The sequence below is a fragment of the Homalodisca vitripennis genome, chromosome 2, assembly GCF_021130785.1.
Source record: "Homalodisca vitripennis isolate AUS2020 chromosome 2, UT_GWSS_2.1, whole genome shotgun sequence".
Classification (NCBI taxonomy): domain Eukaryota; kingdom Metazoa; phylum Arthropoda; class Insecta; order Hemiptera; family Cicadellidae; genus Homalodisca; species Homalodisca vitripennis.
In genome coordinates, this window is record NC_060208.1 from 6,156,989 (window position 1) to 6,174,098 (window position 17,110).

The 17,110-nt window shown below is 39.1% G+C and overlaps 2 protein-coding genes and 1 long non-coding RNA gene across 3 annotated transcripts; all 3 read left to right on the plus strand.

The window, feature by feature from the left end:
- The first annotated feature begins 1,163 nt into the window (after positions 1–1,163).
- LOC124356154 lies at positions 1,164–5,561 on the plus strand. Its single transcript, XR_006921820.1, has 2 exons — positions 1,164–3,833; positions 5,175–5,561. It is a non-coding gene; the product is annotated as an uncharacterized LOC124356154 (long non-coding RNA).
- Positions 5,562–7,063: 1,502 nt separating this feature from the next.
- LOC124353453 (zinc finger protein 22-like) lies at positions 7,064–8,052 on the plus strand. The gene is made up of 2 exons (XM_046803291.1): positions 7,064–7,076; positions 7,563–8,052. Exons 1-2 carry the CDS (start codon positions 7,064–7,066, stop codon positions 7,757–7,759), a joined length of 210 nt encoding a protein of 69 aa, XP_046659247.1. The 3' UTR covers positions 7,760–8,052.
- A 4,743-nt stretch (positions 8,053–12,795) lies between these two features.
- On the plus strand, positions 12,796–16,904 carry LOC124353454 (zinc finger protein 845-like). The gene is made up of 4 exons (XM_046803293.1): positions 12,796–12,986; positions 13,921–13,995; positions 14,875–14,899; positions 16,566–16,904. The coding sequence occupies exons 1-4, from the start codon at positions 12,796–12,798 to the stop codon at positions 16,902–16,904; spliced, it is 630 nt and encodes a 209-aa protein (XP_046659249.1).
- Positions 16,905–17,110: the final 206 nt, after the last annotated feature.

The window sequence follows — 17,110 nt, forward strand, 5'->3', positions numbered from 1 at the left end:
AAGGCTAAACCTTAGTACTCATGCTGTAACCCTTTACAAACCAATAGACTAAAAATAACGCTTGATTTCAAAGATGCCGTGGTTGGGAAGAACCACAGTGACCTCGCCCGATAACAGAAGATGCTGATCAGCCATGGAAGTCACCTCCCGAGACTGCGATAAGTGCCACACAGCGCCACGTGATCACCGTGAACATATTACAGGCTTAACGTTTGTACAAATGTTTTGAATAAATTTGTTTCGAAAACGTACAATTTTTGTACCCTCTTTTTTAATACACTTGTACTCTGCATAACAAATAAAAACTGCAATAGTTTACATATATATGAACTGGTTAGGACTATTAAGGGTACAGTGCGGATAGGAAATGTAATATTAAAGCTACCGTCACTTAAGATGTTTAGTAATGTTAACCTCAGACACTTTCACTCCCTCACGTATACAAATGCAATAGTTTACATATATATGAACTGGTTAGGACTATTAAGGGTAGAGTGCGGATAGGACATGTAATATTAAAGCTACCGTCACTTAAGATGTTTAGTAATGTTAACCTCAGACACTTTCACTCCCTCACGTATACAAATGCAATAGTTTACATATATATGAACTGGTTAGGACTATTAAGGGTAGAGTGCGGATAGGACATGTAATATTAAAGCTACCGTCACTTAAGATGTTTAGTAATGTTAACCTCAGACACTTTCACTCTCTCACGTATACAAATGCAATAGTTTACATATATATGAACTGGTTAGGACTATTAAGGGTAGAGTGCGGATAGGACATGTAATATTAAAGCTACCGTCACTTAAGATGTTTAGTAATGTTAACCTCAGACACTTTCACTCCCTCACGTATACAAATGCAATAGTTTACATATATATGAACTGGTTAGGACTATTAAGGGTAGAGTGCGGATAGGACATGTAATATTAAAGCTACACGTCACTTAACATGTTTAGTAATGTTAACCTCAGACACTTTCACTCCCTCACGTATACAAATGCAATAGTTTACATATATATGAACTGGTTAGGACTATTAAGGGTAGAGTGCGGATAGGACATGTAATATTAAAGCTACACGTCACTTAAGATGTTTAGTAATGTTAACCTCAGACACTTTCACTCCCTCACGTATACAAATGCAATAGTTTTACATATATATGAACTGGTTAGGACTATTAAGGGTAGAGTGCGGATAGGACATGTAATATTAAAGCTACCGTCACTTAAGATGTTTAGTAATGTTAACCTCAGACACTTTCACTCCCTCACGTATACAAATGCAATAGTTTACATATATATGAACTGGTTAGGACTATTAAGGGTAGAGTGCGGATAGGACATGTAATATTAAAGCTACCGTCACTTAACATGTTTAGTAATGTTAACCTCAGACACTTTCACTCCCTCACGTATACAAATGCAATAGTTTACATATATATGAACTGGTTAGGACTATTAAGGGTAGAGTGCGGATAGGACATGTAATATTAAAGCTACACGTCACTTAACATGTTTAGTAATGTTAACCTCAGACACTTTCACTCCCTCACGTATACAAATGCAATAGTTTACATATATATGAACTGGTTAGGACTATTAAGGGTAGAGTGCGGATAGGACATGTAATATTAAAGCTACACGTCACTTAACATGTTTAGTAATGTTAACCTCAGACACTTTCACTCCCTCACGTATAGTAATGAAATAATTGGAAAAACTTAATTTGAAAATAATTTTAATACACCTAAAACGCCTTCATTGTTGTTTTTTTCGTTATTTACTTGTTTTACTTCGTTAAAAATTAAATGGGTATACACTTTACAAAAGGAAGTCAAGAACGATTGGTGTGTATTAATCACATATTTAAAATGAGGAATATATAATTTAATCATTACTAACAAACTACTAAAGTTTATTATTTGACAATGGAAGGATTGTGAAGGAACTAGGATTTTTCCGGACATTTGTCATCGTTCAGCGATACAAAAAAAACCATCAATGATTTTGTTTGTATCGCTGAACTACTTAAGATATAGTGGCCTTAAGAACGGTAGAGTTAGTCGGATGTTTTTTATCTCAGTCAAATGATGATAGAAACTGTAATTTATTAATATACTTGTTATTAATGAATTCACAGACGTTCTTGGGATTAGTACATTTTACAGTACAGTCTCGTTTATCCGGACCTCATTTATCAGGATCTCCGAGTTATCTTTATTAATTTTACAAAGTGGAGGGATCCAATTGTATATACATTTTGTATGTAATATATTTTTGATATACACATGACATATTGATAGACAAAGTGTCCCATTCAATATGTCAGTATACGAATATATGTGTGAAATACAATAATTAATCACCGAAAACGATTGAATAGTTTATTCAGTGGATTCCTCTTTTTATTCAACCATTGGAACCATTTTAGTGTCGTTCCAAGACCAACTCTCGTAGCTTATGTAGCACAGTAACTGTTTACAATATATCATAACACTTGTTGCTGTGCAGTATAATGTCTCATGACACTTGTTGCTGTGCAGTATAATGTCTCATGACACTTGTCGCTGTGCAGTGTAATGTCTCATGACACTTGTCGCTGTGCAGTGTAATGTCTCATGACACTTGTCGCTGTGCAGTGTAATATCTCATGACCCTTGTCGCTGTGCAGTGTAATGTCTCATGACACTTTTCGCTGTGCAGTGTAATGTCTCATGACACTTGTCGCTGTGCAGTGTAATGTCTCATGACACTTGTCGCTGTGCAGTGTAGTGTCTCGTGACACTTGTCGCTGTGCAGTGTAATGTCTCGTGACACTTGTCGCTGTGCAGTGTAATGTCTCATGGCACTTGTCGCTGTGCAGTGTAATGTCTCATGGCACTTGTCGCTGTGCAGTGTAATGTCTCATGACACTTTTCGCTGTGCAGTGTAATGTCTCGTGACACTTGTCGCTGTGCAGTGTAATGTCTCATGGCACTTGTCGCTGTGCAGTGTAATGTCTCATGACACTTTTCGCTGTGCAGTGTAATGTCTCATGACACTTTTCGCTGTGCAGTGTAATGTCTCATGACACTTGTCGCTGTGCAGTGTAATGTCTCATGACACTTGTCGCTGTGCAGTGTAATGTCTCGTGACACTTGTCGCTGTACAGTATAATGGCTCATGACACTTGTCGCTGTGCAGTGTAATGTCTCATGACACTTGTCGCTGTGAAGTGTAATGTCTCATGACACTTGTCGCTGTGCAGTATAATGTCTCATGACACTTGTCGCTGTGCAGTGTAATGTCTTGTGACACTTGTCGCTGTGCAGTGTAATGTCTCGTGACACTTGTCGTTGTGCAGTGTAATGTCTCGTGACACTTGTCGCTGTGCAGTGTAATGTCTCATGACACTTGTCGCTGTGCAGTGTAATGTCTCGTGACACTTGTCGCTGTGCAGTATAATGTCTCATGATACTTGTCACTGTGCAGTATAATGTCTCATGACACTTGTTGCTGTGCAGTATAATGTCTCATGACACTTGTTGCTGTACAGTATAATGGCTCATGACACTTGTCGCTGTACAGTATAATGTCTCATGATACTTGTCACTGTACAGTATAATGTCTCATGATACTTGTCGCTGTGCAGGAGACTTGACAGCGCCTGTGAAACACTCCTGCGACCGCTGTGGACGCTGCTACTCCCTGGTCGGCAATCTCAGGTCACACCAAGCCAGAGAATGCGGTAAAGAACCCACCCTCCTGTGCCGCATCTGCCCGTACCGCACACACCGCAGCAACAATCTCAAGCGCCATTACGCGACCAGGCACTGTGTCATATAGGTGAACCTTTAACTTTATTAAATATTTACGATGCACTTGTTTCTGGATTTATTGCCAAAGGTAAATTCCTTTTGGTTGTTATGTAGCAACTTTGACCCACCATAAGAAGAAATAATGGTTTCAGGAATGACTATGCCACTCCTAGCTTACAAGAATTAGAAAATTGGCTGAGCGATAGCGAAGTATATCACTTGGTGAGCTGGAACGTTTTAATGTCTATTTACCTGACTACCGAACGGCATCTCGAGATCGAACTGACTAACGCTGGACAGGCTTACCAACTTTTGCGACCCGGGTTTAAATAAAGTTAATTATGTGAGGATTAAGTTATTCTTTCTTTTCTTACAAGTTTAACTGCTACTTACATATACAGGGTGTTCACGAACTCTCCGACAGTATATTGGGGATTTGTTCTACGGATCAAGGCAAACAAAAAATGTAATATAAACAAGGGTCAGAAATGCGTTAGCTCAGCGTCTGTCTATATGGGAGTTTTTATTTCAAAACCCAATAAAAATAAAGGAAAACTAAAAAAGTGTAAAATTTTTTCAGTTTTTCCTGATCAAGAGAAAAATTAATATTATACTCATATTACTGATATACATATCATAATCAAGGTCATATCAATGGTCACTAGTGATACTACTTTATCACTGTTATGTCATCATATTAAGACGGGTTGAAGTTTTTTAAATATTAATGCCGTAAAAACTAATAAGTTTATGAACATATTTAGTGACAGTATTAGCAAAAGTAGCTCAATCTAATAATAAACATTTAGACATCTTGATCATACACATCGGTTTGTAAATAATGTTGATATAAGCTTTTAACGGTTACGATACGCGGTTAAAGATGCCGAAAACAAAGTTAACCTAACCGAGATTATAGGTCGGAGAGTGAGACAAATACAAAGGGACAACATTGCACACGGTAGTATTGGTGACGATATAACAATACGCGGTTAAAGATGCCGCAAACAAATGTTAACCTAACCGAGATTATAGGTCGGAGAGTGAGACAAATACAAAGGGACAACATTGCACACGGTAGTATTGGTGACGATATAACAATACGCGGTTAAAGATGCCGCAAACAATGTTAACCTAACCGAGATTATAGGTCGGAGAGTGAGACAAATACAAAGGGACAACATTGCACACGGTAGTATTGGTGACGATATAACAATACGCGGTTAAAGATGCCGCAAACAATGTTAACCTAACCGAGATTATAGGTCGGAGAGTGAGACAAATACAAAGGGACAACATTGCACACGGTAGTATCGGTGGCAATATAATTCAGGTACAGTCTGGTGTAATGAAACATGTCACTTTACAGCGCATGTAGGGGACTACGTCAGCAGTGACTCAGCAGCCCCTAGTAAGTACAGCTGCAGTGGATGCGGCCGCGACTACTCGCTGCTGGCCAGTCTGAAGCAGCACCAGGCCCGGGAGTGTGGGAAGGAACCTCCCCTCAGTTGTCACATGTGCACCTATCGCACTCACCGCAGCAGCAATCTCAAGCGGACACTACGCCGCTAGACACAGCATTGTCTAGGTATAGACAGTTCAAAGTTGTCCTCTCTGAATGGCCATTGCCATTACTCAGAACAGATTGTGTTGTCACTTTTTGGAACAGAAAAAATCTCCAAAATCGCATTTTGTTGGATGCCCGCATCACCTGGAAAATTATATATTTAATTTAATATAGACTTTGTGGAATTGACGTTTATTCAGATCATTTTGGACAGATTTCACCTTCTGTGTGCTGAATACTTAATATAAAGCTGCAATCTTGATGTATTTATTGTATTTTGCAAGATCCTTTTGCAAACAGTAAAAGATACTTTCACTGGCCATAAAATATGTTTTTTGAGTGGCAAGAGGTGCTTTTGCGAAAATAGTAACTGACAAACTTGACGGCAGTATTCTTTACTGACTGTATGGAACATAAAGGTACACTCATGGCGATCACTCCAGTATAGTGTGGTTACGCGTGTCGTCTTAAGCCATTTGGAGCTAATCTTATATAGATCGCCGAAAACTCAAATTACCTTTCCGCAAGTTATCATCAGCGAATTTTCGATCTTTTAAAAACATTTAATAAAAAAAACTATTTCGGTATCTGACTTAATTGTTGAAGAAAGGATCCAATGGAATACAAACGTATTAAAGTTTTTTTTAAATAAATAAATCAGTTTATAGTTGTGTTAAAAATATACGTTTATTAAACATAGTAAAATAGTTATTTAACTGTTTTTAATTAGACCACGTTGGGTGAATGAAGAATTGTTTGTACAGATTGGACAGATAGAACATGTCCCAGAAAATAGCCAGGCGGCAGAGGGCTCCGAGACTCCAGCTGTGAAGTTTCAGCTACACTACATCTCAATGGCCTTTTCAATCGGAAGCCATCTCAGGAATTTCAAATATTGACTCCTGAGATTACGTAAGATTGATGAGTTGCTCAATATTGTACCCAATTTTTAAAAATAAATGCATAGTAAAGTACTCAAACTATACTGATTCATACCCTGTACTCAAGAGTTCGGTCTTTGTCCAGGAATACAATATTAATTATATATTTATACTTTTGGTGTGTAAAATTCCTTTGTTCACATTTGATATTATGTTTGGACAGTGTTGTGTCACAAGCAACCAACCAATAGTATATAACATTTAAAATTAGGAAACTTTTGGTATTTTTATACTTCCATTTCAGAAATAGTCGTTTTAAAACTACAGCATCGCCAAAATTTACACCAGCCCCCCCCCCCAAACTACCACCGAGGCCAGCCACAGATCGACCCACTAGTTTAACGACAGGCAGCCGACTCATATGTGTCGGATCGTAAAAAATAATGGCGAGATTCTGAGTGGAACGTGCCCTACCAGCCTCTAGTCTCACGTCCCAGAAATAAATAGCCTCATAAATTACTTGGCCGTGAAAACGATTCTAGTCCGCTACCGACCAAGGAGCTGTCCTGCCACCGGCTCTACAGCAGACCACTGAATGGCTCTCATCATTGTAAGATTGCAAGACCGCAAAAACCAACGCCAAGCGCGGGGATCGTACTCGCGTACTCGGAACAACGCGGTTCTACGCCTTCCACAGCGTTGGATGTTGCGATATTGTACCCTATCTGAGTCTGACTCTAGCTCACTAAAATATTAGCATTGCAGTTGGTTCCTCGTTGCACTACGCAACTCATTTCTATCAGAAATTAAATGAAGTTTAAGGGTGAGTGCCTGCTGAGGTCAATAAAAACAACATTAACAATCATTTTACTCTAAGCTAAGTCTACGTTATTTAATCGTAATCAAATAATATGCATTTTATATCAAATGTAATTTAAAGAGTTTAAAATTTAAAACTTAGTGAAAATGATCATGACCATTTCTAATAACATACTCTTACATTCTGTAACGTTTAGGGAAGTGTGTATTTGAATCTTCATATAAATGTGGTTCAATATGGACATGTTTGGTTACTGCCGGCGTACGGTTTTGAAGTGAACATGTTTTTACTTGCCCTTTGTTGTAGTTAGTTCTTTATTTTGTCATGTTTGTGGATTTTGCATAACCCAGTTGGAATCTGCATAAGTTCAAAGTTCGGTAGAGATTAGTGATGAAATCTTTGTGTGGGTGAAAATAACACCGGGAGAATGTTGTAATAGCTTACACAGTTCCTCTGCAGATGTTATAGTCCGTGTGGTGTCGGTTTCAGACGGGAGACCCTACACGTGTCCGCGCTGCAGGCGGAGCTACAAGCACAAGTACAGCTTGCAGCAGCACCAGAAGTTGCAGTGCGGGGGCAAAGTTCCACTGCAAGCATGTCACATCTGTGCTTTCCGCACGTTCCAGCGCAGCACGCTGTACCGCCACCTGCGCTGTATACACCAACTAGAGCTGGTGTTCAAGTGAACTGCACAACCTTCCTGGCTAATAATGGAACTTGTGAATTATCTGATGTTGTCTTATTTAAAAACACCCTGACACTGTACCGCCACCTGCGCTGTATACACCAACTAGAGCTGGTGTTCAAGTGAACTGCACAACCTTCCTGGCTAATAATGGAACTTGTGAATTATCTGATGTTGTCTTATTTAAAAACACCCAGACACTGTACCGCCACCTGCGCTGTATACACCAACTAGAGCTGGTGTTCAAGTGAACTGCACAACCTTCCTGGCTAATAATGGAACTTGTGAATTATCTGATGTTGTCTTATTTAAAAACACCCCAGACACTGTACCGCCACCTGCGCTGTATACACCAACTAGAGCTGGTGTTCAAGTGAACTGCACAACCTTCCTGGCTAATAATGGAACTTGTGAATTATCTGATGTTGTCTTATTTAAAAACACCCAGACACTGTACCGCCACCTGCGCTGTATACACCAACTAGAGCTGGTGTTCAAGTGAACTGCACAACCTTCCTGGCTAATAATGGAACTTGTGAATTATCTGATGTTGTCTTATTTAAAAACACCCAGACACTGTACCCGCCACCTGCGCTGTATACACCAACTAGAGCTGGTGTTCAAGTGAACTGCACAACCTTCCTGGCTAATAATGGAACTTGTGAATTATCTGATGTTGTCTTATTTAAAAAACACCCAGACACTGTACCGCCACCTGCGCTGTATACACCAACTAGAGCTGGTGTTCAAGTGAACTGCACAACCTTCCTGGCTAATAATGGAACTTGTGAATTATATGATGTTGTCTTATTTAAAAACACCCAGACACTGTACCGCCAATACAACTAGAGCTGGTGTTCAAGTGAACTGCACAACCTTCCTGGCTAATAATGGAACTTGTGAATTATCTGATGTTGTCTTATTTAAAAACACCCTGACACTGTACCGCAGCTGTGGCATAGAGTTGTGCTTATATGTGTACCTGTATTCGAGAGAATGTCATTTTCTGTCTTGAGTTCTTGATAAAATTAGTATGGTTTTAGAACATAAATTTATATTACTTCTATAACATGTTTAATGGAAAAACACCTGTTAACTAGTTAGGGCATCAGTTGTAAAAGATCAACATATAATATTATTTAAAAAATGGAAAAATGTGACAGCAGTTAAAATAATATTTAGTACTAATGCCAAAGTCTGAAAAATAATTCTGTATAAAATATTATATACTTTACAGTTCAAGTTAATAACTGGATTTCTTTTTTCTTAATAATGTTAGAGTAGTATTACAACTTTTATATATTATAGTCGAGAAATACATTCATTTTGTACAGGCAAACATGGACTTTCCATATTTGTCCTTTATGGGTGCTACAACACGTACATTGTACTAAACTGTATATTGTAAATTATTGAACATCTAAATTACTAGAATATACTAAAGAGGAAAGGCATTAGATAAGTTTCGTTTTAAGGAACTTTCATGGCCCAAAACCAAAATCTGAATAAATAATCTATATACACTATTTTAAAATTAAATATTTTTTGGATAAAATGGATAATTGTAAGGTATTTTTTTACAATTCATCCGTCATCTTTTACAAGTATGACCTCAAGAGGAAACGTTGGATGAGGTGTACGGGTGAAGGATGAAAATACATTTAACATTATTTTAAACAATTTCAACTAACGCAATAATTACGTTATACAAAACTCTCGGCTGCAGTATAATGAGCGACCACTACGGCAATCGAATCTACTATTGATCCTAAATATGTAAACTATCGAATATATATATTTAAAAAAAACATTTAACTTATAGATATTCATAATTAACAACTGCTAGCGGTTTTATTTTACAGAAAACCAATATTGTTTTAAATACAATGTACAATAGTATGTACATAGTAGTATAATGTTAAAGCCTATAACGCAATTCGGTTCGACACTAATGTTCCAAATTAATTCAAACTATGTAAAATCTTCTGTATGGTATTAAAGTAATGGTCGGCAGTCGCAAGTATATGCCGATGTACTCATACTTGTGTTATTTGTGTCACGAGGTGTCAGACATGTTTAGCCTCCAAAATATGATAAAGTAACTAAATGTTACACTGCATTGTTTTTTATATTTTATAAATATACATAGACTTTATAGTTTTTACCATCACTACATTGTTACTTTTTAAGATATAAAACATCTGAATTATACTGTGATTTGTAATGTACGTAACGTAATTTGGTTTCAGTAGTTATATCGAGGATTCGTTGCTGAAAATTCGACAATCATAAATATCGATGATTCGATTGTCGTGGTGGCCGCTTATTATACTGCAGCCAAACCTTCTACCTCTTATTATTTTGTACCTCAGACCAAGTCCAGTTGAGTTAATAGTCTGTTAAAATCATTTTACCTTTCTCTGTGATGACGTCAGTAATGGCTAAATTTGAAGACTTCTTGCAGTGAACGAAAGCAGGGTTGCCAACTACCCTTGTCCTTGGTGTCCAAAAGGCTACAAACGGCGGAAAGGTCTTCAACAACATATGCGACTCGAGTGCGGCAAGACACCTATGCAGTGCTGCCACCTTTGCCACTACAAAACTCACAGGCCACCGACACTCTATAGACATCTAAGGAAGGTCCATCGGATGGAGATTTCATTCAAGTGATTTACAGCTCTTCATATTCAGATGTGCCACTTCACGCGGAAATGGTTGATTCATTGTGATAATTGTGGGACTAAAATTTAAATAAATGATTTTTCTTGTACTAAATGTTACTCATTCCCCATCTAGTCTAATTCTTAAAATAAATCATCTACTTAGTATGTTTAAGTACAGGACATTTTTAAGTAGGCTACATTCTCTGTGCATAGGAAACTTAATTTATTAGGAAAGGCCACCACCCTATGTTAATATTACTCAGCCAATTGCCAAGGCTATAGATCTACACGGGAAACTTCAAATGTTTGCTACCACGGGTGCTGATTATAAATGAGTGCCATTGGAATATACGGTAGTATATGGCACCATATCCAGATGTGTTATACCAATTAAACAGAATAGTAAAGTGGGAGAGTCGATGAGCTATGAATTAATCAGCAATGATAACATTTCCAGTACAGTCAGGATTCGAATTTGCTCTATATTTTATCCAAACTTAAAAGTACGCCATCTTGCTTACCCGTTTGCTAACGATCCTTACAATTAAATCCAACTGCTGCTTATCCATAAAACTTCCCTATTAATTTAGAAGTTTTGGCAGTTGTAGGTTAGACAGTCTTTACAGTCATACTGAAATGGACAATTCAGAGAATTTCATTCCGTTTTGGAAATGTAGGCAGGCTTGGGTGAGCGAGACCTGTTCTTGATCGACAGTTGTCAATTACCGTATTTGACCTCATTAATGCCAAGGGAAATGTTGATGTTTATGTAAGATTCTGAGCGACAAACCACTGGAGCCTGTCTTTGAGCAATAAGACTAGATAGATTGCTGATGAGGGAATGTCTTTCAACTACCGTGACTCAAGACATTTTGCCGCTCATGTGAGGGTTGCGGATTGACGCCCTATTGAGATAGAATTACACCGATCACGTAACATTGAGATAGGATAGTTTATAAGATGAAGTTTCTTCGAATGACCTTGAACAGAAGAGAGACCATGATGCTTGAGAGCATATTGTCCTACAAAGTTTTTTATTTTCATTTGTTAACACAACTACAGTGAGGTATAAAATTTTTAAGAATTTGTTTCTTCAATCTGAACGTGACTATAGTTGAGAATCACTTTTTCTCTAAACGAATCAATCTTCCATAAAACAGTCACGATTTTTCTTTGTGTTGTGGCGAAACAATTTTTATATAGGATGTGTAATGAAGTACTTTATCTCTTTATTTGTTTTTATCATATTACTATGTTTTTAGAGCCGTTCTTTGTTTACGTTACTCGGGTGTTTGGAGTTCACATTTTCTCTACTACTCTGACGAGGCTTGTGCCCAATCCGGCCTCAGTTACCATAATCTTAGCTGCCAAGCCTTTCATCAAGATCCATAGCTTGATCAATTGAAAATAATGATTTATTTCTCCCTGTTTATAGAAGCACATGTAATAATGCCTTAGAAATTAAAACTGCCACGTCATCAAGTTATGTGGCAGCTATTTAGAAAAAATATCAAACAAAAAATGCACAAAAACACAACAAAGACTTGTTGACAAACTGAGAGTCCAGTAAGATAATAACTAAAGTATTCGTAGTTCAGTGGCGTCAGCTACAATTTCAACAAATATACACCAATATTAAGAAGGATAAATGATAAATACAAATACGGATACAGATAGTAAAATAAAGAGTACAGTATTAAACAATGTTTTAAATCATGTATAACCAGGCTATATTACAAAGATTACAAAAGATTACGAAAACTTATTGATTAGATATTTGCACTATTGCAACAGTTACTTAAGACATTCCAAGCTGTCATGCTCAAGTACCCAGATCTTAAGCTTCTTGCAAAACTTTGCCAAGTTCTGAATAATTTTAAGATACTGGGGCAATTTATTAAAACATTTTGTCCAGCATGACTGAAAATGGATTTATTAACCTTGAGTAATATAAAAATCTGTTGTCGATAACTTCTAATGTCATGAGGAATATTTATGTTACCCCTATTGCCACTTCTTAAATAAAATAACCTCAGTACTCTGTACACGTACAAATGTTGTATCGGTAAAATATTCAAGGAGCAAAAAAGGGGAAATGAACTACCCAACATTCTTTTATGTAAAGTTATTTATAATAAAATTGTGATTTGTTCTGATTTTATTGTTAATAAGGCAAGCAAAACTCCCCCTCACCCCCAACACGTTACCCCGTATTGCAGTTTTTAATCTATCAAAAAATAATATAAAGATTATTCAAGACCAATTCAAAAGATTGTCTTCAAAATAAAGTAAAAATACTAAATAAATAAAGTTTGACCTGTTAATGTTTTATTTCAATGAGACAGATGAAAGTTAAATGTTGCCCTTAGGTCGCATGTACCAGTGTCCGGACTGCCCGAGGTCCTACTGCAACAAGAAAGGTTTGTCTCAACACCGCAGGTTCGAGTGTGGCAGAGAGAGAGAACAATGTTGTCACTTCTGTGACTACAGAGCCTTCCGCCCTCCTCAACTGTACCGACACCTGCGTCTGCGGCACAACGTCGAACCTTTACTGGACAAGGACACGTGAAGGATATCCTCAGTTCACGTGATCCAGAGCCTTCCGCCCTTCTCAACTGTACCGACACCTGCGTCTGCGGCACAACGTCGAACGTTTACTGGACAAGGACACGTGAAGGATATCCTCAGTTCACGTGATCCAGAGCCTTCAGACCTCCTCAACTGTACCGACACCTGCGTCTGCGGCACAATGTTGAACCTTTACTGGACAAGGACACGTAAAGGATATCCTCAGTTCACGTGAATCAGAGCCTTCCGCCCTCCTCAACTGTACCGACGCCTGCGTCTGCGGCACAACGTCGAACTTTTACTGGACAAGGACACGTAAAGGATATCCTCAGTTCACGTGATCCAGAGCCTTCCGCCCTCCTCAACTGTACCGACACCTGCGTCTGCGGCACAACGTCGAACCTTTACTGGACAAGGACACGTGAAGGATATCCTCAGTTCACGTGATCCAGAGCCTTCCGCCCTCCTCAACTGTACCGACACCTGCGTCTGCGGCACAACGTCGAACTTTTACTGGACAAGGACACGTGAAGGATATCCTCAGTTCACGTGATCCAGAGCCTTCCGCCCTCCTCAACTGTACCGACACCTGCGTCTGCGGCACAACGTCGAACCTTTACTGGACAAGGACACGTGAAGGATATCCTCAGTTCACGTGATCCAGAGCCTTCCGCCCTCCTCAACTGTACCGACACCTGCGTCTGCGGCACAACGTCGAACCTTTACTGGACAAGGAGACGTGAAGGATATCCTCAGTTCACGTGATCCAGAGCCTTCCACCCTCCTCAATTGTACCGACACTTGCGTCTGCGACACAACGTCGAACCTTTACTGGACAAGGACACGTGAAAGATATCCACAGTTCACGTGATCCAGAGCCTTCCGCCCTCCTCAACTGTACCGACACATGTTGTAACTTCTGTGACTACAGAGCCTTCCGCCCTCCTCAACTGTACCGACACCTGCGTCTGCGGCACAACGTCGAACCTTTACTGGACAAGGACACGTAAAGGATATCCTCAGTTCACGTGAATCTAGAGCCTTCCGCCCTCCTCAACTGTACCGACACCTGCGTCTGCGGCACAACGTCGAACCTTTACTGGACAAGGACACGTAAAGGATATCCTCAGTTCACGTGAATCAGAGCCTTCCGCCCTCCTCAACTGTACCGACACCTGCGTCTGCGGCACAACGTCGAACCTTTACTGGACAAGGACACGTAAAGGATATCCTCAGTTCACGTGATCCAGAGCCTTCCGCCCTCCTCAACTGTACCGACACCTGCGTCTGCGGCACAACGTCGAACCTTTACTGGACAAGGAGACGTGAAGGATATCCTCAGTTCACGTGATCCAGAGCCTTCCGCCCTCCTCAACTGTACCGACACCTGCGTCTGCGGCACAACGTCGAACCTTTACTGGACAAGGAGACGTGAAGGATATCCTCAGTTCACGTAATCCAGAGCCTTCCACCCTCCTCAATTGTACCGACACTTGCGTCTGCGACACAACGTCGAACCTTTACTGGACAAGGACACGTGAAAGATATCCACAGTTCACGTGAATCCAGAGCCTTAAGACCTCCTCATCTGTACCGATACCTGCGTCTGCGACACAATGTTGAACCTTTACTGGACAACCTGGACACGTGAAGGATGACCTCAGTTCACGTGTTCCAGAGCCTTAATGTGAGAAAAACCGTGTAAATAAATATATTCTGTAAACAAAATTGCATTGATCTATTTCCTCTGTTCTGCCATTCCATAAGCTGAATCGCTATTTGAATCCATCAACGTTGCTGAATTCAGAATGGTGCACATTTTGTCTAGAGATAAATTATTGTTCCAGTGTAATGCTTGTGAAGTAATGAGCAGTATTGGTTTCAGGGGCGTACCCAAGGGAGAAATGGAGGTAAATTCCCCTACCGAAACTTCCTTTTACCGTATGGCTATTTTCATTCAGATGTGATTAAAACTTCTAATATTATAACAATATTCTTAACACACACATATCTAATATTTTTACTTTCTTGTACTCTTAATGAAGCCTCCCTTCCCCCAAAATAAAGAACTGGTTACGCCCCTGGCTGGTATTTATGAAACTTGAATTTCCTCGCAATAAAATTATGTGTTGCTGGATATACAGATGGATCTGTTTGTTGTGCATCATTCAATAAAAAGTAGTAGAAAAGATGCCTCTGTTTAGTAGTGTTGATAATAAATAAATGTAGAAATAGTTAAACAAAATCAAAGTTCACTACCAGCACTTGTTTCTTTACTGTATTTTCCTTCGTGATGAGAGGTATTTGAAGTAGCCTGTAAGTCATACGGTATTAGATGTCAGTTAGAGAAAAGTCAATAGAAATGAGTGGATTTTAATGTAATTTCCCACTCAAGACAATGAAAAAGTAGCCTAGTATTTGGTAAAGTTCCTTTATTATTATTATTTCTTGTAGTAGAGTCGTTGAAATGTACGCTAAGAACTGAGACAATGGAGCTGAGGCACTAGTAGAGGTTGTAGCTCTCCTTGCGCACGAAGTCTGGATATAGTCGGGCGCAGGTTTATGTCCTGTGGCTGCGGGCGGGCTACGACAGAAGGGTCACTTTGTTTAGACTACAAGCATTGTGATCGCTGGACCATCGTTGTGTGCAGAATTAGGCGACTTCCAGGGCCGGCGCAAGTCACTCTGGCGCCCTGGGCACCGACTCGATCGCCTTCATCCACTACACAACAGTATACTTTCGTGTACTGTATTTTAGGCCACATTAAGGTAAATGAACTCAATAACTAATCTGTTGCAATTCAGTAAAAGGAATTTTATTTCCAAAAATGTATATGTAAATGTTTGTAAACCGTAGATTTACATACATTTAAAAGCATTTTAAACATTTTAAAGCTTTTTATACTTTAGCCAAGTTTACGCGAAATTAACCGAGGGTTTACGCTGACACTTTAAGTAGGTACTGTTGGATCTGATTAAAGTCGAATCAATTTTGTTCTGTTAAGTACATACAAATGTTTGTCATTTATCCACTTTTTGCCGAACAAAGGTGTAGCCCCTGTCTTCATCTGTAGAGGAACACGCTTTACATATGTTGTAAAAATAATATGTTGTTTTAATTGCCACGGAATGTTTTTAACTTACTTAAGTAACACTTAGTTTTCATTCACAAGGAACAAAAAGTATTTAATTGTTTAGTGTATTGGTAAATCCCATCTCTGCTACGGTTTGTAAACAGAAACTTACAGCTAGTTCCCTACTTCCTACCTGTTTTTGTTTCCACATTGTGCATTTCAAAGGGATATATGAGAATTTTCATAAGTAAACTTAAGTGTAAAGAACTAAAACACGATATTTTTAACTACTGTATATCTAAAGTCTTCTTCAAAGTGACGAAATCTAAAACATACGAGTACAATGAGGTCGGATTTGGCGTTGAACCTGAAGATGGGAGGAGACAACACTTCACAAAATGTTGTGCTTTATTTCTTATCATTAAAGTTGATTTTGCTTAAAACGTAACGATTTGTGAGTACACAATAAGAAGTGTTCGTAACATGCATTTTGTATTGTCAGACCATCTATCATCATATATTTCAAAATTTGGGACATTTGTCCCCCTTATCCAAGTGTTTTGGATACGCCCCTGGAACCCTACCACCACCACCCTGTCTCTGGCCGTTTGACCGACTTGTGTGCGTTGCAGAACTCCACCGCTGCCCCCAGTGCGGCCGGACCTACCGGACCCTGCAAGGCTGGCAACAGCACATCCGGCTCGAGTGTGGTAAAGTTCCCGGGAAGTGCTGTCAACTTTGCGACTACAAAACCTACTACACCAGCCACCTGAAGCGGCACATCGTCAACCGCCACCGCGATTTGGCTTCCGTCGTGGTCGACGACTTGTCCAACGTTTGAAGTGATACATCAGTGTTGTTGCATTTTCATGCGAGAAGAAAAAATTCATACATCGTTTCATTTCAAGTTTTTGTTACTGTGTTATTTAATTTCAAGTCTGCAGCAAAACCAAAAAGGTAATAACACATATATTATTGTTAGTTAAAAATATATATTTAAGAATTTTTTTCTTAATTGAGTAAATATTATTTACCTCATATCTCCTT